Raw genomic sequence first — 24412 nt, forward strand, 5'->3', positions numbered from 1 at the left:
TTTTATACTAACCTAGTTGTCCATCCTAGTCCCAGTATCACCCTGTCTTGTTTATTGTATGCGAGTTGGGGTTGAGTTTGCCCTGGCAGGGACATTTGGCAATGCCTGGAGACATGTTTGGTTGGTACAGTTGAGGAGCCGAGTTGCTCCTGGCATCTAGTGCTTAGAGGCTAGGGACACTGATAAAAATCTTACGGTATATAGGACAGCCCCCACAATAAGAATTTTTTGGCTTAATGTCATAGTGCTGAGATTGATGAACCCTACGTTATCTTTGGGCTTCCCAGGTGGCTCAGTTGGTAAAGAATCTGCCTACAATGCAAGAGACCCAGGTGATGCGGATTCAGTCCTTGGGTCGGGAAAACTTTATCTTTACAGTAACTCTTGAAATCAGGTGGTATCAGTCCTTCAACCTTGTTTATCTTTTTCAAAATTGCCTTGGATATTTAAAGTCGTGAAGTCGCTCAGTCGTGTCCGACTCTTTGTGACCCCATGGACTGTAACCCACCAGGCTCCTCCATCCATGGAATTTTCTAGGCAAGAGTACTGGAGTGGGTTGCCATTTCCTTCTCCAAGTCCTCTGCATTTTATAGAAATTACAAATAAACTTGTAAACTGGAAATTTGGTTGGGATTACATTTAATCTATAGTTCAGTGAGAATTTATATCTTAACCATTTTGAGTTTTTGGATTCGTTAATCTGATGTATAATCATTATATTTAAGCTTTCTTTTATGTCTCTTAGAAATGTTTTACCGTTTTTAGTATTAAAAGCGTTCCATATCATTTGTTAAATTTTTTCTTGAGTATTTTATGTTTTGGATACCATTATATATGATTTCCTTAAATTTTGTTTAACGTTTGCTGCTAGTATATAACAATACAATTGACTTCTTAAGTACTGTATTTATCTATTAATTCTATTATCTTTCATAGATTCCTTAGGATTTTACGTGTTAACCATCATATTGTCTACAGTCAAGATAACCCTTTTTTCATCTTTATGCCTTTTATTTCTTTCCTTTTTCTTGGTTTTATTTTTTATTTTTTTTTTCTCCTTAGGAGTGATGGACATCATTACCTTCTCATTCTTTGGAGGAAAGTGTTCAGTATTTCAATATTAATTATTTTGTGATAATCCTTTGCCAGTTTGAGGAAGTTTGCTCCTGTTTGTAATTTCTGAAAATTTTTAATTGTGAATGAATGTTGGATTTTCTCAAGTGCTTTTCTTTGAATGTACTGAAATGATCAGCTGTTTTTATCTCCTTTATTAATATGACTTTTAAGTCAATTAATTGACTTTTCAATGATAGTACCAACATATAATGTATTTCTGGGATCAACCTCAGTTGGTCATGATACATAGTCTTTTATATTGCTGGATTCTTTTTGCTAATATTTTGCTATGATTTGTGTATTCATGAAGGATATGGGTATATAATTTTATTTTCTTATAATGTATTTGTGAGGCTTTGGTATTAGGATTATTTAAATCTTATAAACAATTTCCCTCCTTATAAGGAAAAAGATTTTGTAATATTGTATAATTTATTTAAGATTTTATCTTTAAATATTTGATAGAATTCACCAGTAAAACCACTGGACTTGTTAAAAAATTTTTTATTACTAATTCAACTTCTTTATTAGATAGAAAGTATAATAGAGAGCCCCAAGGACACAAAACCAGTGTTTTAAAATAAAAAACTGATTTTAAAAATGTGGTTTTTTTAAATCAAACCTGACAATCTGCTTTTTATTTGGAGAACTGAGACTATTTGTATTTAATTATTGGTATAGTTAGATGTAAGTCTACAACTTTGCTATTTGTTAGCTGTTTTCCTCTCTTTTTTCATTCCCTGTCTTTTTTTTTTTTTTTTTTTTTGCTTTATATTGTTTAATGTGCTGTAAAATGTAAGCACTTAGAAAAGGGTAATTTCATTCACTCCTATGTCACACTTTGTGCTATTAGGTCATTCTTTGTCCTATTATGTCATATATTTACTTTGATATAACTTGTAAATTCCACAATTTAGTGTTATTACTTTTGCTTTAGATTGATATTTATGTTAGAAATAAGTAAGAGTAGAAAATAGCATTTTATGTTTATGTACACACTGCCCATTTCCATTTCTCTTCATTTCTTTGTATAGATCGAAATTTTCATGTGGTAGCATTTCCCTTGAGCCTGAAGAAATTTTTTTCCTTTTTTTTTTTTAGCATTTCTTCTTATGGAGGTCTGCTGGCCACAAGTTCTCTCAGGTATCTTTATTTTATCCTCAATTGTGAAGGATATTTTTAAAGATTCAAAATACTCAATTGAAAGTGTATATTTTTTATCTTACTACTTTGAAGATGTTGTTTGTTATCTGGCCTCCATTAGTTCTGAAAAGGCATTAAATGTCATTCATTTCTTTGTTCCATGGTGTGAAATGTGTCCTTTTGTTCCCCTTGCCGCTATATTTGGATTTTTGGTAGTAAGTATCATGTGCTAAGGTATGTTTTCTTTGCATTTATCATGTTTGGGGTTCTCTGAGCATTTTAAATCTGTTGATCCAAGATGTTTTTCATAAAATTTAGGACATTTTTGGCCATTATTTCTTCAAGTATTTTTTTTCCTGCTCCATTCTCTCCTATTTTTCTGGGACAACTTATATATATAACACACTATTTCATATTATCTCACATGTCACAGACACTCTGTTCATATTTTTCAGTCCTTTATTTTATTTGAAATCCAGTTCATGTTATTTTGCAGTCTTTTTAAAGTCACTGATTCTTTTTCTGAAATTGCTAGTCAGTGCAATTTTTGTTTTAGCTACAGTTTTCAGTTCTAGAATTTCCAGTCAGTTTATTTTGTTTATCTTCTTGCCAAGATTCCCCATTTTTAAAAATTCAGCGTGTCTTCCTTTTCCTTTATGTTGTTGAACATATTTCTCATAGTTGTGTTGAGCTCTTTTATTTCCAACATTTGGGTCTTTTCAGCGTCTTTTGTCTGCCTCCCCCCTCCCCCCCGTGCTTCTTTATATGTCTAGTATTTTTTTTTTTTTTTAAACGCAGAATGTTGCTGCTAATAGTTGTAGGGAGTCTGAGTTTTTGACCTTCTTTATAAGATGTTGAGTTTTCTTCTGGGCAGTTGAATTACTGTTAGTGTTTTTTATTCTGCCAGCCTTGTTTTTATTCTAACTTAGTGTAGATCTGTTCTGGTTTTAGTCCTAGGATGCAGCCCTTCCTCTAGGGTATGCTCCTTATTCCTAATTATTAGTTACTGGGATCTCAAATGAATGCCCAAGATACTGGATTAGGAATCCAGTGTGGTCTTACTACTTTGTCTGTGTAGATCTCCTGTATCTTACAGCACTGGGTGACCTTAGGTATCTGCTTATATTTCCACCAAGTAACAGCTTCTTTCTGCTGTGTTTAGTAGTCTCACTCTGTGTATGGGGGTAGGGGATGCTCTTTTGCATAGATTTCTTCTATCCAGTAGTCTGTTTCACAATTTGAACTTCTTTGTAAACCTTTAACTCAAATTTTTAATTCTTCTGCTCATGGACATCACTGTGCTATGCCTGGATTCTGTCTGTCTGACTCTCTTAGTCCCAGGTCTGCTTGAGAAGCCAGGTCACAAAAGTTGCTTACACTGAATGTTAACTTTCCATAAAGCATCAGGTCACTGCCTGTTGTCCCATCCAGTGCCTGTAAACAGTTACCTCATATATCTTTATCAGTTGTTGTTTACTGAAGAAGAGCAAGTCTAGTGAGTCTGTCATGGTCAGAAGCCTACTGAATCTGTATAATCTTAATTTTTCTGTAACATAGAGATTTAAAAATTGAACATAGAAATTATTTATTTGGGAGTTGGAGGTTGTTTATGAGAGCTACTGTGATACTGTCTCCAGAAACAATTTTTCTACAAGCTCTCGTATTATCATCTTATTTTCCAGTTCATCAGCTATTTCTTGTCACCTGTTAAAAGGCATGGTTTCCAAGGTCTTTTTATATACTTGACACTGAATTTATGTCTTGAATTTATGAGGTAGAGTTGAAAGATGTATGTTTTCTGCTGTACTTCAGCACGATTGTCTACCATGTTACAGTATGGGGAATGGGATACTGCAATTATAAATAAGGTGTAGCTTTTCCCTTTCATGCATTGGAGAAGGAAATGGCAACCCACTCCAGTGTTCTTTTTTTTTTTTTTTTTTTTTAAACTTTACATAATTGTAGAAGAATCCCAGGGACAAGGGAGCCTGGTGGGCTGCCGTCTATGGGGTCGCACGGAGTCGGACACGACTGAAGCAACTTAGCAGCAGCAGCAGCAGCAGCTCATTTAAAGAGTGTTATTTTCTCATATTTTATATGTTGATTATTTTCAAACCTGCCTTGATATGTTATGTTACTTCAATTACAGTCATTCCCTTTCTCCTTGTGTATAGTATATTCACACTAACTTTTTTTCTAGTATTCCTCTGTACCTCTTTTCATTTTCCTTTGCTTGTACAGAATGGCTTCTCTTAAGTTCAGATTTATTTCTCATAATCAAGTATCATCCACTGACAATTTTACTGTGTCATCTAGTGTGGTTTTGATACTGCATTTTTTATTGAAATATATATTACTTTACTATTAATTACTTTTCTCCTATATTTTATATTTTGCATATGTGTATTTATAAATACATGGTATATAATGTGTATGTAGATTATATTAAATTTCTTTCATGAAAAAAATAGGGGCATTACAAAAATATTTATTATAAAAAAGTAGATATGGGCCTGATAAAAACCATTGCTTTAAACATATCAAAATATTTATTTTACAGTTTGAATCTAATCAATGCAATATCTGAGATCTTTGGGTCTGATTCTGCTGGCTGGTTCATGGTACCCTATTTTCCTTTTGTTTTTTATTATTTTTTTAACCAATCATATTTCTTGGACTTTTACCTATAGGAATTCTTTGGCTCCTAGCTTGAAAAATACATTTTTTCCCAGGAATTTTTTGTGTTTACCTGGAGACATTTGTACCAACTGGGAACCATTTTTTAAGACATGCTCAGCTCATGCCACATCCCCACATGAGCTGCAGTCTGGGTTGTGGTTATCACTTCTCAGGGGAAATTGGTTTCTCTTCCTCCCAGCATCATGTTGGGGGTTAGGAAAGTTTCCATGCCATCCCCTTCTTCAGGGCAAATTTATTTTTCATTTATCTTTTCATTGTGGGTTTAGTTTTGAGGGGGTTCCAGCTCGTGGGAGAGGATCTCCTCTGACAGCCCCAACTTCCGGGCATATCCTGGAGTTTGTTTCTTCCCCTTCTGCTTCATCATCCCCCTTACAAGGTCAAAGCTTAAGGTTTGCAGGGTTCTGTGGATGCCTCCAGGGTGAGAGTGTTTCAGTGCTCCACTTACTACCCTGGTTTCCTGTTTTCACTTCCTTTTTGACTTCTAAGCATTCCTTATTTTCTTGCCTGATCAGTAATGCATTTCAAAAGATGTTTTAAAAATATTTTGTCCAGTATTTTTAGTTGTTTTTGGTGGTATGGTCAGAGTATTTTTATATGCTACTTTGAGGGGAATATAATTCGTTATGGGGTTTTTGGTATGGATGATTCAAAAAATTTTATTTTTGCTAGTGTATTTAAAATTTTTTATGTCATTTTTCTTTCTCTTTTTGTAAATTTGCTGTTTGTGTGTGTTTGTGTTTTCTTTTTCTTTCTTTTTTTTTTTTTTCCTGCTTTTCTATTTGATTCTGGTGATTTTCCAAGAAAGTGTGTACAGCTTTGGAAAGGGCTTTTTCTCTACTCTTTGACAGACTTCTACTTCCCTAAGATATGTGTGTTTGACTCTCAGGAAGTAAAGTTTGATACTGGCACTGCAGTTCAATTTTAGATCCTTAATTCTTTTGTTTTTATTGTATATTCTGTCTGAGGCTTCTCACTACTGCCTGATTACTAAATCCATCAACCTGTTATTTTAATACCTCATCTTATTAGCCATTTTCTCCACTACAAAACTATTTTCATTTTTAACTGGAGAAAACCTTTTCTTGCCTTCCTGCTGTCAACGGAAAAAAAAAAAAAAATTCACATAACTGAATTTTTAGGTTGTACAGTTTTTTTCAGTCAACACTGCTACCCCTTTGACAATTTCTTGTTAGACATTTTGCTGGTTCTTCCACCTGAAAATTATAAATAGAAGTATCTCTGAAAACTTTGTCTGCAGATCTGTTCTCTTCACGTTTTGCTGGTTGACCTCTGTCCTATAGTTTAAACTACCATTTGTCCTTTCAATGATGTCTGCCAAATCCATAACTTCAACCTTAGCACCTCAAAAAAATTTTTTTTTGCTAGTGTATTTAAAATTTTTTATGTCATTTTTCTTTCTCTTTTTGTAAATTTGCTGTTTGTGTGTGTTCGTGTTTTCTTTTTTTCAGAATAGCAGTACATCCAGAATGCATGTCAGCTGACAGATAACTTAGTTCTTCCGTTACACCTTCTTTGCAAACTCCTTTTTAAAAATTACTGATTTATTTTGCTGCGTTGGGTCTTAGTTGCAGCACATGGAATCTTTCATTCTGGCACACAGGCTTAGTTACCCCCCAGCATGTAGGATCTTAGTTCCCCAACCAGGGATCGAACCTGAATCCCCTACATTGAAATGTGGATTCTTAACCACTGGACCACCAGGGAAGTCTCTGCAAATTCCTTATGTAGTGATTACTGAAGCTTGTCCAAAAGACTTGTCAAAAGATGAGGAAATTGAGCTGAGTTGGTAGTTTTTGCCCAGGAGCTAAGGCTGCTGCCTCGGGTTATATGACAGCCTAGTAGGTGCCTCTTCCTCTGCAGTATTGTCTAGAATACATGATAGTAACGACAGTACAGAAAGTAAAGTAGGTGGGAATGCATGCCTTTCTTTTCTTTTTTTTTTTTTTTTTTTTTGACATTAGTTATTCTATACCTCACTCACTTGCATAATGATGCCCTTTTGGTACTAAATTCTCTCTTTCCACCTTCAGTTTCCAGCAGCTCATAGTAATTTTCCTTTTCACTGTTAATTTTTTATCATGCTATTAAAACTAATACAGGGTGACTAACTTAATAAGTTTTTATATTTCACTTATAATATTTAAGATAATACTAACATGGTCATTGCTGGTTGGTAATTGAGTGGAACAGGTGGGTTGATAGATGTACCTGGAATATCACTTATAACGACCAGTCTTGGTATGACATCATGATGGAAGACCAGAAATATGTCCCCAAATGGACAAGGTACTTGAGAAGACTGTTTATAGGTTTAGGAAAGTTGACCCAAGAATAAGCTTTATGTTTCCATTTTGCTTCTAAAGGACAAAAAGTTAGTGTAGATTTTAATAATACCTTTTCCTTTTCTTTGAGGCAACCAACTAATATGACAGTAGATACTATGAAATGCAGTGATAAATGAAGGAACTAACAGGAAAATTAATCAATATTGGAAGACATCTGGAAACACGGGGTCAGATGGCCTTGAAGAGATGAATTGGGTTTGAGATTACAGAAAGACATCAAAGTGGAAATAATTTATGAGTGATCAACATAAATAAAATTGCTTAAGGAAATGGATCAGTTGTTCAAAGGAGAGATGATAATAGATAAGCATACATTTAGATCTTGGTGAATCCAAGAAGATACTGAGAATAAGTTAGGCAAATAATGTCAGAAAGGTAGAAAGAAAGCCATTATAGCAGTATCCTAAGAGCTAGATGAAAAAAGTAGTTTCTAGAATATGCAAATAGTAAGCCAGTTTGCCATACATAAAACTGCAGTATACACAGATTAATGTCTTTATAATTTTATTCATCTATAGAATTACTGATAGAATTTATTAAAACAAAGTTACTCTACATTTGATTTTTAGGTACTCCAAGATATAAATCAGAAAAATACTGAACATTTCAACAATTATCTATATACAAGAAAAAATGTTTGGCATCTGCAACAAACCAAATAAATTTGCTAATGGCTCATCAGAGTTCAGAGTAAGAGATAGTAAAGAAAATCCGAGTGGACAAGGAATGGTAAATACAAATTAAATATAGCATTATAAGATAAGCAAAATATTATTATTAGGCTATTTAGTTTGTTTTCTTCAGTATTCTTGAAAAGATATTTTAAGCTTCTCTTGTTATTCATTTTTGCATTCTCTTACCCTAACTCATGAGAACTTCAGTTCTTCTACCATTATCTCACCACCAATGAAGTGGAAGTGCTTCAGGAATATAATATCCAAGATAAGGGAGAGAAATTGTACCTACTGTTTATATAGAGCTTTGTAGTTTGCAAAGCATTTTAAAATATTTATCTCACTTGAGACCAACAGTGGCCATGAAAAGTAAGTGGGAATCATTATCATCTTTATAAAAGGATTCCTAAATGATGAAACTTATTTTAGATGAGGAAACCCAGAGAATATTAAGTGATTTATCGTGCATCACTAGAGTTGTAGAGGGAAATCCTGGGCTTTCCATTATTAAGTTTGTGGTCATGAGCAATGCATATATCAGCTTTGAAACTCAATTTTTTTTTCAACTCTTAGGAAGAAAGATTTAAAAATATTAAATTATAAAATATATTTAATATTCTGCTCAGTAATCTTCTCCATTTGCTTTTGCAAGCTAACCAGTTGCCTTCCTAGATATATCCTCCAGTTTTCCACTTCCATTTTCTAATTCAAGCCATAGATTCACCTGGTGTGTTTTTTCTCTTCCATCTATACAAATCTTACTTATTTTAAGTAGCTTTTGACTAACTTGTTGTAGCCAGGTCAGCTCCCTTACAAAACCATTCTTATTGCCTCTAATAATTGTGACCATGACTAATCTGGAAAAAAGATATAACATTTTCTATCTCTTACACCATTTGTCAAACTCTACATTTTATTAGCCACCAGCATACCAGGACGGAGAAGGCAATGGAACCCCACTCCAGTACTCTTGCCTGGAAAATCCCATGGACGGAGGAGCCTGGTAGGCTGCAGTCCATGGGGTCGCGAAGAGTCAGACACTACTGAGCGACTTCACTTTCACTTTTCACTTTCACGCATTGGAGAAGGAAATGGCAACCCACTCCAGTGTTCTTGCCTGGAGAATCCCAGGGACGGGGGAGTCTGGGGAGCTGCCGACTATGGGGTCGCACAGAGTCAGACACGACTGAAGCAGCTTAGCAGCAGCAGCAGCAGCATACCAGGAAGAATAGTCATCGCCAGTTACTCTGTGAGTTCAGTGTCCTCTTGTAAAACATATTTAAAAAATCATTTTATAAATAATTTACAGATACAAAAATGAAGGGATGTTGTGAAAAACAACTGGATTGGAAGTTAATAAGAATTTAAATGTAACAAACTCAAATTTTATTCCATATTTTTCTGGTGTAAAGATATATACACCCAAAATGAGCAATATCCTTTGAATGAATGTAACTGCTCATGGATGAGCTTGGAACATAGCCGTCTTACAGTGATCCAGATTTCAAATATATTTCTAAGAATTCCAGCTTTTTATTACCTCTGTTTCTTCTTGTATCATCAAAATACAGTGCTTTAAAAACTTTATGGTTCATAGTTTTGTGGAAGAGAGTGGTAATTTTCCTCAATCAATAGCAACAAAATATTCTCATTTTAGATGCTGATTAGAATGATCAGTTCAATGAGATTTTTCATTTCTGTGCTGTATCTCCTTACAGTCAGTGCCTTCATCATTTGTCCACTTATGAACCATATCAAATAAATTCCCTAGCACAAACTTGATAAAAGGTGAAAAAATACTGTTACATGTCCTTGTAGCAAACATGTCTTTTCAAAAAATATTACATGATTTAATCTTCCCTGAAAGACTGAGTAACAAATTTCCTTTTTGTCTATAGAAGTATATTTTTTACTCATTGATTCATAAGTTTGCTAAAATATATTTCTAGGATATATTATGCGAGTACTCATGATCTGAGCTTTATCTTATATGATTAATTTCATCATCATCATTACAGTCTGGAGTATTACTGTCTATCTTTTTGTATTTGTGTTCTTTTCCGTCTAACAACTGCAAAATATCTTCTGTCAGTTTTCTTCCCTTTGCCATTATGCAAAAGGTGAAAATTTCTGAATTCTCAACTGTGTTCAGTGAAGAGTTAAAAAGAAAAAGACAACAAAAGTCCTGTCTTCTGATGTCTTTTATACCTTCTGGAAAGATCGGACAATACTTTGGACAATGCAATAACAAGGATAATGAAATAGCGATTTTTTTCATTATTTTATCATCCCTCTAGATCACATCATTTATAAATTTTTTCCTTTATTTTCTGTGAAAATTTTAAATTCAGTATGGTTATTTGCCAGTTATCAGAAAGTTATTTCATTGTATAATTGATTGATTATTCTGGAGGCAGATCAGAATAATATTAAACAGATTCTTTGCCAACAGTTCTGGATGCCAGGTTTGTGCAGGGCATTTGAGTGATCAATTTAGTATAATTGATATTTAGGGTTATGAAATTAGAGAAGATTGAGACTCTTGAGTCTAGGTATTTAAAATCCTCCCTCCCACTCCCACACCCTTTTTTCATCCTCTGAGTTGCTTCTGATCTCAAGTGCCCCTCTCCCAGCTTGGATGGACTCATTTCAATAATGCTTTTATGAGCAAACTAGGCCCCCTTATCCTTTGGTCCCCTCCCAACCCCAACTTGAGATAAATTTGAGTCTCTTTTACCTACCATTGCCCACTATGGATCTGATATTTCTCGGAGAGTATCATTAAATCAGACTGAGTTGTGCATTATGAGAGTAGAGAGATATAGACAGTTTAAGTTGGGAAAGAATCAAGAAAAGTCAAGTCCTAGCACCGGAGATGTGTGTGCTTGCTAAGTGGTTTCAGTTGTGTCCAACTCTTTGCACCCCTTTAGACCAAAGCCCACCAGCCTTCTCTATCCATGGGATTCTCCAGGCAAGTATACTGGAGTGGGCTGCCATGCCCTCCTCCAGGGGATGTTCCTGACTAGGGACCAAACCTGCGTCTCTTATGTCTCCTATATTGGCAGGCAGGTTCTTTTTCACTTGTACCACCTGGGAAGCCCGGCAAGTGCATGCAAAGTAATGGAGAGTTAGTTAATAGTAGAGCTAAAAACAAAAATGGAAGTCTTCTGATATTTGTCTCAGTGAGTTTCCAGCACAGTGAATTGAGAATAGGAAAGGTATATAAAATAAAAGAGAAGAGAAAAAGTATTAAGTGGCATGAAGTCCTGAAAAGGAAACATTCTAAGTCCTCTCCCCACCCTAGCTTTATTGAAGTGTAGTTAACAAGTTAAATTGTAAAATTTTTAAAATGTACGTTGTGATCATTTGATATATGTATACATTACTAAAGAATTCTTCCCATCTAGTTAATTAACATGTCCATCACCTCACATATTTATCTTTTTTTTTTCTTGTAAGAACATTTAAGTTCTACTCTCTTGGCATTTTTCAGTTATACAATACAGCATTATGATTTGTAGTTACCATGTTATACATTAGATCTTCAGAACTTATAGCTGAGAGTTTGTATCCTTTTACCAACCTCTCCCTATTTCTCCCACCATCCAACACCTGGCAACCACTTTTCTTTCTATGAGTTTGACAATTTTTTTTTTTTTTAGGTTCCACGTAAGTACTTGTCTTTCAATGTCCGACTTATTACATTTAGTGTAATCCCTTTGAGGTTCATTCATGTTTTTGCAAACGGCAGGATCTTTCTTTCTTATGGCTAAATAATATTCCATTTTGTGTATAAAAATACCACATTTTCTTTATCCATTCATCCATCAGTGAATGCTTAGGTTGTTTCTATGTCTTAGCTATTGTAAATAATGGTAGAGTGGGATATCTTTTCAAGGTGAGGATTTCGTTTCCCTTAGGTCTGTACCCAGAGTGGAATTGCTGGATCCTATGGTAGTTCTATTTGTAATTTTTTGGAAGCATCTCCATGCTGTTGTCCATAATGGCTGCACCAGTTTACATTCCCACCAACAGCGCACAGCCTTTCTTTTTTTCACATCTTCACCTACACTTGTTATCCCTTGTCTTTTGGATGACAGCCGTTCTAACAGGTGTAAGGTGATAAACTCATTGTGATATTACTTTGCTTTCCCTGATGAATGATGTTGAGCATCTTGTACCTGTTGGCTGTTTGTATATCTTCTCTGGAAAAATTTAAATTTTCTTATTTTTTTTTTTCAACTCCTTACAATAGTTGGATATACTTCTCAGGATTATGAAAGAGCAAAATGTTTCAAGGTATAGGAAAAATAACATTCCTGAAGAGAAACACAAAAACTTAAATTCGGTCCATTAACCCTGAGTGTTAGGACTTCCCTGGTGGTGCAGTGGATAAGAATCTGCCTGCCAGTACAGGGGACACAGGTTCAGTCCCTGGTCCAGGAAGATGTCACATGCTGTGGAGCAACTATGCCGTGTGCCACAACGAAGAATAGCCCCCACTTGCTGCAAGTAGAGAAAGCCCTTGCACGGCAGTGAAGATTTAGCCCAACCAAAACAATAACAACAACACAAAAAACCTGAGGGTTAGAGTTAGCTGTGCATTTATGCATCTGATCTCTTTTCTAGATTCTGTGTGCTTAAAAAACAAGGTCATCATGATGTCATAATGATCTTTGCATCTCATGAAGTGGCTTCTATATAGATGTACTGTATGAGAATTACAGGATAGTTTTCAAAAAAGATGACATCATGACTTTCATACAGATATAAAATAAGCAAGTGTTAAAAGATTTTTTTTAAAGTCAAATGAGGGAAACAAGCAGATGTTACAGACTTTCAAAGGAGAATCCAAAGAACAGACACGTGTAGATGAGAAATATTGAGATTAGCATGCAAATAGAGGCAGCACTAGCTTTTTCCACATGGGAAAGGAAAGTTAATTGAACCTGACAGGGCAGAATTTGCCGCTGTGTGGGCAAGAATAACTTTGCAGTTATCGGCAATTTAAAGAGCTGTAAGATAACTCCCATAGAATCAGAATCAGCTAATCCATAATTGTGAATGCTGGGTCTAGACAATGCAGTTTTCCAGTGAAGCACTACTTCTTCCTTACACATATGTTGTATTCAGGCTTCCCAGGTAGCTCAGTGGGTAAATAAAGACTCTGCCTGCAATGCAGGAGACGCAGGCAGATGGGGGTTCTATCCCCAGGTTGGGAAGATCCCCTGGAGGAGGGGATGGCAATCCGCTCCAGTATTCTTGCCTGGAAAATCCCATGGACGAGGAGCCTGATGGGCTACAGTCCATGGGGCTGCAAAGAGTCGAACATGACTGAAGCGATTGAGCACACAAGTATGCAATTAATTATAAAACATATAAAGAGAACTTCACACTCAGTGTGATAAATAGCCCCTTGCCGCTTGCATCTATCATATTTTTCAGTGTTTATTTGTTCTCTGAAATACATACATTTTTATAGTGAAAAGATCAAGTATTATCCAAAGAAGGTCACCTCCTTTTACCATTCTACTAGGATATTTTTCAAGAATTTTTTTGTTAGGGAATTCCCTGGTGTCCTTGTTGTTAGGATTTTGGACTTTTACTGCTGTGACCTGGTTTCAGTCCCAAGTTGGGGAACTGAAATCCTGTAAGCTGTGTGGCACAGTGAAAAAAGAAAAGAGTTTTTTGTTAGAGACACATAGAAAAATTCTTCAGTGGCTTTCTTTTGTCCCACTGAGAAGATATATGAGATTCTTCGTGTAAACTTTATCATCCAAATGTAAAGGATGACCAAAGGAGATGAAAACTCTTATCATTCAAATGTTAAATGAATTGTTTCCAAGGCAAGCCATAGTTTGGCTTATAGAATCTGCAAATGTAAATTTATTAATGGGCAGAATCTAGTCCTAATGGTTTTTACTTATTAAGAGTATTGGGGGATGTTCGTAGTCGTCCAGTGACTTAAGTCTCCGTGTTCCCAATGCAAGGGGTCTGGATTCAATCCTTGGTCTGGGAACTAAATCCCACATGCTGCAACTAAGAGTTCACATGGTGCAACTAAAGATCCCACATGCCATGCCTGAGACCCAGTGCAGCAAATAAATATAAATAATATTAAAAAAAAAAAGTATCTGGTTGTGGGTAAACAGTCCTGGCTTAGCTGTGTCCATGGAGCTACCTGCCCTTCTCATAGTTCATATTTTACCTCCATCCTTTGCTCCTCAGTTATCTCTTTTTGTTATAGTGGCTGTGTACTCACAGAATCACAGCCTTAAAATGCTCAAATAGGGAATCAAAATTTCTTAAGGGATCAGTGAAGATCTGTAAGAATACTTTAGCAGCTTGGCCATCAATCTTTAGTCATATGGGATGACATGAAGGGCGGCAGCAACCAGTAAGGAGGAAAACAGGAAGTAGCCAGGTTGCTCAGTCATGTCCAACTCTTTGCAACCCCATGGACTACTCCAGGCCAGAATACTGGAGTGGGTAGCCTATCCCCTCTCCAGCGGATCTTCCCAACCCAGGAATCAAACTGGGATCTCCTACATTACAGGTGGATTCTTTACCAGCTGAGCTACCAGGGAAGCCCTACATGATTTTAAGCTTTAATTTGCAGAATGAGACCTACACAGAGAGGGGATAATATCACAGTTTATGAAGGTTGTCTGAACATAGTAGCGATTTTCTTTGTTCAGTTTGCACTTACCTACATACCGACATGGTAAACGATGTAAGAACTGCTGATTCTTGACAAAGCGCAATATTATATAGCCAGTCACAGGAAGACCAATTGGGCTGGAGGGAGAAGTGGACAGAGGTCATTTACATCTCATCTGTACTTCATTATTTTCCTCAGCAGTAGCTGGTGCTGGAACAGGAGGAGATCAAACTTATTGATCAGTAGAAACCTTTCTTTGGTGATTTCAGCAGGATAGTTTTTAACTCCTTCTGATTCTTGAGTAGCTGTAGTGATGGAAGATGGTTTGGCACAATCTTCTTTTGCATCTTTCACATGAATTAATCCTGAGAATGACATTTTGGGTGGATCACACCAAGCAACATGCTCTAGGGCAATAGGTCCTTTAAAAACATATTTTAATATGACTCATATAAACATTGTCAATATGGAAAGCTTACAAGTAGTTCTTATTAATTCAGGAATATAGCAACAATTCAGTGTTAATATGAAAAATATTGATTCAGTAATAGGGAGTTGTTTTAACACTATCTTCATAGAAACTCAAACACTACCAACATTATTATTGGCACAAAGGTAATTAAGCCGTGGTAACTTCAAAGCTTTAAATAGTCAGTTTGGCTAAATAAAACAACAACAATATCTCAGTTGGCTAAAAGTAGGATTGCATCTTAATCCAGCCCTCTTTTTTGCTTCCAGCTTGCAAATAACCAACATAAATCTGGAACTGTTATCTAACCTTATTCTGTGCAGTTCATCAGTCATGCCACTAAAATTGATTCTTGACCTCTATACATCATTCTTTCCTTTGAAATTTCTCATGCTGTCTCTTCCTTTTATGCTTTAACTGAGAAGGTATGTGTGACAAAATAGGAGCTAGTCACTTTTTAATTTTACAGTCCTTATTTGAATACCTAAGGTGTTTTAATCTTTAAGTATTTTTATTATGTGTTTAAATTATCTCATAAATTGTTTTGATATTTATATCTACTTCTGTAGATAACAAATTATTTTTTCACCTATCAGTAATCATAATGAAATTCCTCTTAAATTTCTTGTGCTTTGGACCAAATGTTTAATAAAAAATTCAGTGTACACATAAGAGAAAGATACCACTTTAGAATGATTTGTGAAATATGGCAACCATAAAAATAAAGCTAGTTTTTAGCCAGTGCCTAAAAGAAATCATGCAATGAGCAAAAAAAAAAAAAAAAAAAAACCCAAAATTTATAAAAGTTGACATAAAAGCAGTGATGGAATTTTCTTTCTTCAGGGCAAACCAGTGTTTATTTACAGCAGGTGTCGTACCTCTGACACGGGTGAATGTGAAATGGTCTGGTGGAAAGCGAGCGGCACTGGGGTTTTAAGTTTTCAGCAGGACTGCTATAATAGGTAAATGAACCAACATTTTCACATTGCTGTAATCAGATTACTATAATCTGATTCTTTCATCAAAGTAAATACCTAATTTTAACCACCTCAAGATAGATAAATATTGAATGTCTTTCTTTCACTTTACTACCTGCACTAACCTTTTAAAAACACTTTATACCTAAAGTTCGGTGTGACCAAAAATGATAGATAAATTGACCTTGGTTCCAACTAGAGCGAATTTAAACCAGCAGTTTGGATAGTTGCAACTCTGCCACTTCAAAAAGACAGTGACTTTTGTATATGTGTATGTCTGCGTGTTGTCCTGACCTGGACACTTCTTAGTTGTGATGGGATCATGCAAGCTGAGCTGTCAGAGTGCCCACTGCATGTGAGATTGGGTCCTGTTGTGTAACAGACTGTTTTGACTTCCCCAGAAATTGGAAAGCATTAAGTTATCTATGTTTGAGTCTATCTTTCTCCTTGTTTTTTCAGCTTTTCCATTAGCCAGAAGAGATTACCTATGTGGCATGTTGTTTGCCACCTAAAAGAGAGATAACATTTCTATTCCAAATACAGATTTAACTTATGACCTAGAATTCATTATAATGCTCCCTCTCAAGTTGTGGTACAAAGTAGCCAGTTCTCAACAAACAATTATTGTTCCATGGAATTGCTGCATGACTTCCAAGTACTTTTAAACATAATGGAATGAAATACAAAAATGCCTGGTTTATACTTAAAAGTGATGGAAGGGCCCTTACATGAAAAAGGCTCCCTTTGCCCCAATTTTTCCAGTGGTTTTTCTCTCCCCTTTCATGTCCTCAATTCTTTAAAATCTGCTGTATGTTCTGTCCCTACTTCTCTTGACCCTGCACCATCATTCATCACATGTCTGTCCCACACATTTTCCATCTTATCTTCTTGTTTTTATAAGATGATGAAAGGTTTGCGAATAGAGCTATTACTATATTTTAGCCGGTTGTCAAGATACTGCGGTACATTTTTAGCTGGTGTTATGATACAGATGACAGACCATGGCATTAATCAGAGAGAGTGTCCAAAAACTAATAAACATAAGCAATCCAAAAAGCAGTCAGGCGAAGACATCAAACAAGATTTTACACACACACACACACACACACGTATATATTACCATTTAGCTAACTATTCACATACATTTCATTAGTATCTAGTATGAAGTCATACTCATTGTAGATATTCTTAACTGTTTGTTTTTTTCCCTGTTTTTCATATATATTTATGAAAGTGATTGCTTGAGTATTGTAAGCAATTGAATCCACTGACAGGCAAGGTATCTTAGGTAATTGCACATTGTAGAATCAGGTGGTAAAAAGAGGTTCAGTTTAGTTCAGTCGCTCAGTCGTGTCCGACTCTTTGCAACCCCATGAATCACAGCACGCCAGGCCTCCCTGTCCATCACCAACTCCCAGAGTTCACCCAAATTCATGTCCATTGAGTCGGTGATGCCATCCAGCCATCTCATCCTCTCTCGTCCCCTTCTCCTCCTGCCCCCAATCCCTCTCAGCATCAGAGTCTTTTCCAATGAGTCAACTCTTCGCATGAGGTGGCCAAAGTATCGGAGTTTCAGCTTTAGCATCATTCCTTCCAAAGAAATCCCAGGGCTGATCTCCTTTAGAATGGACTGGTTGGATCTCCTTGCAGTCCAAGGGACTCCCAAGAGCCTTCTCCAACACCACAGTTCAAAAGCATCAATTCTTCAGCGCTCAGCTTTCCTCACAGTCCAACTTTCACATCCATACGTGACCACTGGAAAAACCATAGCCTTGACTAGACGGACCTTTGTTGGCAAAGTAATGTCTCTGCTTTTGAATATGCTATCTAGGTTGGTCATAACTTTCCTTCCAAGGAGTAAGCGTCTTTTAATTTCATTACTGCAAAGCAGTTGATAAGTAAAAAGTACCCTTAGAACTCAGCTTTAGCAAATGGTCTGGATATTGAGGTTTGGAAGAGGCATATGCATTTCCTCTGCTAGTAGTTTTAGGGTTTAGAGTTCACGTTAGTTTTGTCTTCATAAGACTGACGCATGCTAACACTAAGCCATACAGAGCCATCCAAACATCTAGCATTTATTCACCAGAAAGAATTGAATGGCGGTTAGACTCAGTTACGCTTTTTAAAAATAGCATTGAAAACCAATCCTTAGGGTGGTCTAACCTGTAAGCAGGTCAAGAAACAACAGTTAGAACCGGACATGGAATGATTGACTGGTTCAAAATCAGGAAAGGAGTATGATAAGGCTGTATGTTGTCACCGTGTTTATTTAACTTACATGCAGAGTACATCATGTGAAATGCCAGGCTGGATGAATCACAAGCTGGAATCAGGATTGCCAGGAGAAATAGCAATAACCTCAGATATGCAGATGATACCACTCTATGGCAGAATGCAGATGATACCACTCTATGGCAGAAGGTGAAGAGGAACTAAAAAGCCTCTTGATGAAGGTGAAAGAGGAGAGTGAAAAAGCTGGCTTAAAGCTCAACATTCAGAAAACTAAGATAATGGCATCTGGTCCCATCACTTCATGGCAAATAAATGGGGAAACAATGGAAACAGTGACAGACTATATTTTCTTGGCCTCCAAAATCACTGCGCACAGAGACTGCAGCCATGAAATTAAAAGATGTTTGCTCCTTGGAAGGAAAGCTATGACAAACCTAGACAGCATATTAAAAAGCAGAGACATCACTTTGCCGACAAATGTCCATCTAGTCAAAGCTATGATTTTTCCAGTAGTCATGTACAGATGTGAGAGTTGGATCGTAAAGAAGGCTGAGCAATGAAGAATTGATACTTTCTAATTGTGGTGCTGGAAAAGACTCTTGAGGGTCCCTTGGACTACAAGGAGATCAAACCAGTCAATCTTAAAGGAAATCAACCAATATTCATTGGAAGGACTGATGCTGAAGTTGAAGCCTCAATACTTTGGCCACCTGATCCAAAGAGCCAACTCATTGGAAAAGACCCTGATGCTGGGAAAGATTGACATCAAAAGGAGAAGAGGGCAGCAGAGAATGAGATGATTAGACAGCATCACCAATTCAATGGACATGAGTTTGAGCAAACTGAGAGATAGTGAAGGACAGTGAAGCCTAGTGTGCTGCAGTCCATGGGGTCACAAAGAGTCAGACACAAGTTAGCGACTGAACAACAATCTATTATACATTTTATTTATCTCTAAGTTTAAAAAAAAACAGAGTAGGCAGGAGTAATTTTATCAGTGACAGTCTTTTAGGTGAAATGTAGTTTAAATTTTAGAGGTTTTAAAAATTCCATGGCTAACATACTTTATAAAACCAGAGATCTTTTTATTATGTTTATATTAATTTTGTATGTAATAGCCAACAGAATTTGGCCATTAGAAATATTTGGCCATTAGAAATATAGGAATATCTCTACAGGAAACAAGTTTATATGGTTTTGAGAATATTTATAGATGGAGGCAACAGAAATGGAGAATTAAAAGAATTATTATGAGAAGTCAATAAATATTAATTGGTGATAATAGTGAAATTTAGAGAAAGGAGCTGTTGATTCAATGGCTGTAAGTTATCATCTGTTTTGATGATATGGGTGCATACACATTTAACACATAACGATGAACTAAGAATTGAGTAATGGTGTCAGAAACAGAGAAACTACTTTGGAACCTAGACTCCATAGATTTTTGTAGTCTTTTCCTACCAAAATAAGCAGGAGACGTCCCTGGTGGCTCAGATGATAAAGAATCTGCCTGCAATGCAGAAGGCCCAGGTTTGATCCCTGGATTGGGAAGATCCTGTGGAGAAGGAAATGGCCACCCACTCCAGTATTCTTCCAGGAGAATTCCATGGACAGCAGGGAGCCTGGTGGGCTACAGTCCATGGGGTTGCAGAGTTGGATACTACTGAGCAACTGACACACACAGTGATGATAAAAAGATGTAGGTTTTTGTGCTGTTAGAATCAGAAGTTTCAGGGAATCATTTTTAGTTCATAGTAAAGAAACAAGATCCATACATAACCTTTTTCCTCTCTCCCATCCTCCTTTCTGCCTTCTTCCTTTCCAGGCATCAGTGAACTGTGAAACAGTGGGGAATATTTGGTATTCAGTTTTGAACCACATTTCTTGTGGTTGGGATCATGAGGTGATCTCTTGGTTAAAGTTGTCAGTGTGGTTCTCAAGTAGCTGCTCACTATCAACAGGGAAGTTTTTAAAAAAGTATTGATGCCCGGGGTGTGCCCTCAAAGATTCTGATTAGTGGTCTGCAATAGGACCCAGGCATAGGTATTTTTTAAAAAGCTTCCAAGGTGGTCCTAGAATTGCTCATGTGCAAGTAAACTGTTAGATGACTGATAATAATAATGGTCAAATTATAAAATGGAAATGCAGCTTTAGAATTGCTCTTTTTTCTTTTTCAATTGTACAAATAATTATAAATTTTCTGGTTATTTTAAAAAGAAACTATAAAGAACTTATGGAATTCTTTTTTTTTTTTTTCATAGTGAAAACTTTTATATTTGGAATTAGCCAGCTGGACTCAGTTTAGATGATGCCAATTTTGTTGGCAACATCCAAAGCATCATAGTCGGGAGCCAGTCGAACATATGCCTTCTTCTCTCCATCAGGCCTGATCAGAGTATTGACCTTAGCCACGTCAATGTCATAGAGCTTCTTCACAGCCTGTTTAATTTGGTGCTTGTTGGCCTTGACATCCACAATGAATACCAGTGTGTTGTTGTCTTCTATTTTCTTCATGGCTGACTTGGTGGTGAGGGGGAATTTGATGATGGCATAGTGGTCAAGTTTGTTTCTCCTAGGGGCGCTCTTCCGAGGATATTTGGGCTGCCTCCTGAGCTGCAGTGTTTTGGGCCGCCGGAAGGTGGGCGACGACGGATCTTCTTTTTTTTTTTTGTGGCTGTGGACACCTTTCAACACGGCTTTCTTGGCCTTCAGAGCCTTTGCTTTGGCTTCAGCTTCAGGAGGAGCAGGGGCTTCCTTCTTCGCCTTCTGCGCCATCTTCATGAAAAGGCTGGAATTCTTATATGAAACTTCCCCTTCACCTTACATCTACTCTCTCCAGATGTAACCACTTTCAGTGGTTTTCTATGCATCTAAAAATGCATACATTTACTTGTATATAGTGTTTTTGACGGAGAAGGCAATGGCACCCCACTCCAGTACTCTTGCCTGGAAAATCCCATGGACGGAGGAGCCTGGTAGGCTGCAGTCCATGGGGTCGCTAGAGTCAGACACGACTGAGCGGCTTCACTTTCACTTTTCACTTTCATGCATTGGAGAAGGAAATGGCAACCCACTCCAGTGTTCTTGCCTGGAGAATCCCAGGGACGGGAAGCCTGGTGGGCTGCCATCTATGGGGTCGCACAGAGTCGGACACGACTGAAGCGACTTAGCAGCAGTGTTTTTGAAACATAAAGGAGATCATACCTTCTTTTATGTATTATTATGTGTTTTGCTTTTTTCACTTAATTTATCTTGGAGATCTTTCCATGTCAATACATAGAGATCTACCTTATTTTTAAAATATTCTTTTACTTCATTCCTTTTAATTTCTGTAGAGTGTTTCTTAGTATATGGGCTTTAATTTCTTTCTCATTTTCACATATCCAGCTCACCGTTACAGAGCAAAGATCCTGTAACCAGACTACCTGGTTTTGACTATAAACATTTATTCTTGTTGGCGATATTATCATTTTAATTTTTCAATTTTTTTACCAGTATGGACAACACTGTAGTTAATATTTTAGTATCTAGATCATTGTGCTTATCAGTGAATATTCCTGTAGGGCAAATTCCTAGAGTTAGAGTTGCTGGCTCAGAGAGGATACATATTAATATTTTGAATTATGCTATCACATTTTCCTCCAAGAGCAATTTATATTTGCTTCAGCCAATAGAATCTCATTGCAGTTTGTATTTCAAGGCCTGAATACATCGTTTATATCAGTGTGATCGCATGGGCACTGCAGTGGCAACTACCGCATGGGAACTGCAGTTCCAACTACAGTGATTGGAATTCATTTTCTTTATTTTGGCTGGAATTTCTTTGAGTTACTTTAATAGCTCTGATTATAGCTTATTAACCTGAAGTTCCAACTTAGGGTCTTAAATATATGATTAAGAAGAACAGAAAAATTATTTAATGCTTTTTTTAGACAAAAACTTTGGACAGTAGAAGAGGAGTAGAAAGTAAAAGAGGAGTAGGAAAAAAACTGGGCATTGGCAGTCAAAAGTCTGGCCTGGATTAGTTGCTGCTTTTCATTTTATAGATGAAAAGAGAAGCTCACTTCCCCACAGACAGTGACAGAACAATAACCAAATCTCAAGAAAAATCAACTTCAAATCCGTGTGTTTGTTGATGTTTTAAATTGAGGACCCTGTATTTTTTAGATTACATGTGATAACATTTACATCAATATTGTTGGGTATAATGTTTTTATATAATGAAAATACAAGTGAAATGTATTATTTTCAGTTAAAATTTCCTTCTCTGTATACTGTCCGAGACTTCGTTTTCTCATCAATACACTGTTTTGCTTTTTTAATAAACAGCAGTAAGCTGTGAGTTTTTATAGTAATTTTTATTCGTTCATTTATTTTTGGCTACGCTGGGTCTTCACTGCTACACTGGCTTCTCTCTAGTTGTAGTGCTCAGGCTTCTTTTGTTGTGGAGTGTGGGCTCTAGAGCGCACAGACTTCGCTTGTGGCGTGTGGGCTCGGTAGTCGCAGCTCCAAGGCTCCAGAGCACAGACTCAGTAGTTGGGGCGCATGGGTCCCGCTGCTCTGTGTCACATGGGATCCTCCCAGACCAGGGATCACACCCATGTCTTCTGTATTGGCAGGCCACTTCTTTACCGCTGAACCATCAGGGCAGCCCTGATACAATGTTGATATTGTAGTACCTACTTCATAGGGTTCAGGGGAGAATTCAGTTTTATTTTACATATTCAAAACCTTTTGCACAGTGTCTGGAATGTAGTAAGCTCTTAATAAATCGAACTTCAGTATTCCTATAATTATCATTTTAACTCTGTTTTAACAGTATATTCAGCCTTGCTGTGACAGATGCAGTCTGCTCACCCCTGTACCTTCTGAGGGTAAGAGAGGCAGATTCGTAGGCCAGAAGACCCCATTTTGTCTGAAAGTTTCCCAAGAAGCTAAATTCACAACTGGGGTATAGCTTATTCACTACATAGGACCCCCCAAAATACCAAGAGGAGAGTTAGAAAACGTTGATGAACCACATTTCCTGACTTTTCTTTACCCCTCTGGACTTCCATTTTGAAATTTGATTAATCTTTTCTTTCAACTCTCTTTTCCAGGGATTTTTATGTACTCCTTTCCTGTATTTATCCCTCCTTCCTGCCCTATTGTCTGCACTTATCCCACTTTGTTCTCTTTCACTGAGACTGCCTTACTTGTGTTCTCTCAACATTTCCTTTCTCTTTAGAAGCCTACAGATCACTGTGTCTTTATCTTCTTTTTTTCTTAATATTCATTTATTTGGCTGCACCTGGTCTTAGTTGTAGCACACGGGATCTTCAGTTGCTGCATGTGGGATCTAGTTCCCTGACCAGGTATTGAACCCGGACCTGCTGCACTGGGAACGTGGAATCTTAGCCACTGGATCACTAGGGAAGTGCCTGTATCATTATCCTTAATGCCTCCCTCTTAGCTCTCAGAATATAAGTTTCTATATATCTTCTTATTAAGACTTTCAAATATTTAGAAGCACCTACATTGTATTTTTTTTTTCCATTACATTTTTAGACAAAACTGGATTTCTGTCTATGTAGTGTCACTCCTCATTTTTTAAAGTCACTTTTGGGACTTGTTTTAATGCTCACATCATAACATAAAATTCATTCAAATCAAACTGATTTGGAGAAGTTGTGAGAGTGAACAAAAGAGACTAGTACCATGCAGAGCTTTGTATAGAGAATGTGGTGTGATATTATTTGTGAGCTGTTCCATTTTGGTGTCAGTCCCTAGGGAAGGAAGTGGTTTCCTAATGGGGTGTGATCTGCACTCTTAGAAATAGTGATTGGCGTTTAATGATTAAATAGAAGAGGAGAATACATACCACTCCTCCCCTTTAAAGCTAAGCACATATATACTGAATGTCTTTTCATCATGGAAGGCAGTCTGGCCTAATCATAGAACAAATCTGAAAAGCTAAGGGAGTGAATTAACTATGCAGATCAAAATGCAAGGAAACCAAAATGATGCAGTGTTCTTAAAAGTAACTTTCAGAACCCAAATAAATGTAGTGGTAAATGTACATATGGAATATAATG

At 36.7% G+C, this 24412-nt stretch overlaps 2 protein-coding genes across 2 annotated transcripts in view; one reads left to right on the plus strand and one right to left on the minus strand.

The window, feature by feature from the left end:
• LIN28B (lin-28 homolog B) overlaps positions 1-24412 on the plus strand; it is a 144288-nt gene that overhangs the window by 111250 nt on the left and 8626 nt on the right. The gene's annotated exons all lie outside the window — the stretch shown is intronic.
• Positions 20580-21113, minus strand: LOC102401267 (60S ribosomal protein L23a). Its single transcript, XM_044924347.2, has one exon. The coding sequence runs from the start codon at positions 21111-21113 to the stop codon at positions 20640-20642; it is 474 nt and encodes a 157-aa protein (XP_044780282.2). The 3' UTR covers positions 20580-20639.

Source organism: Bubalus bubalis, chromosome 10, assembly GCF_019923935.1.
Source record: "Bubalus bubalis isolate 160015118507 breed Murrah chromosome 10, NDDB_SH_1, whole genome shotgun sequence".
Taxonomy (NCBI): domain Eukaryota; kingdom Metazoa; phylum Chordata; class Mammalia; order Artiodactyla; family Bovidae; genus Bubalus; species Bubalus bubalis.

What these genes read in the sequence shown, in the direction of transcription:
- LOC102401267 (XM_044924347.2), bottom strand. Translation starts at nt 21,113, where the DNA reads ATGGCGCAGAAGGCGAAGAAGGAAGCCCCTGCTCCTCCTGAAGCTGAA.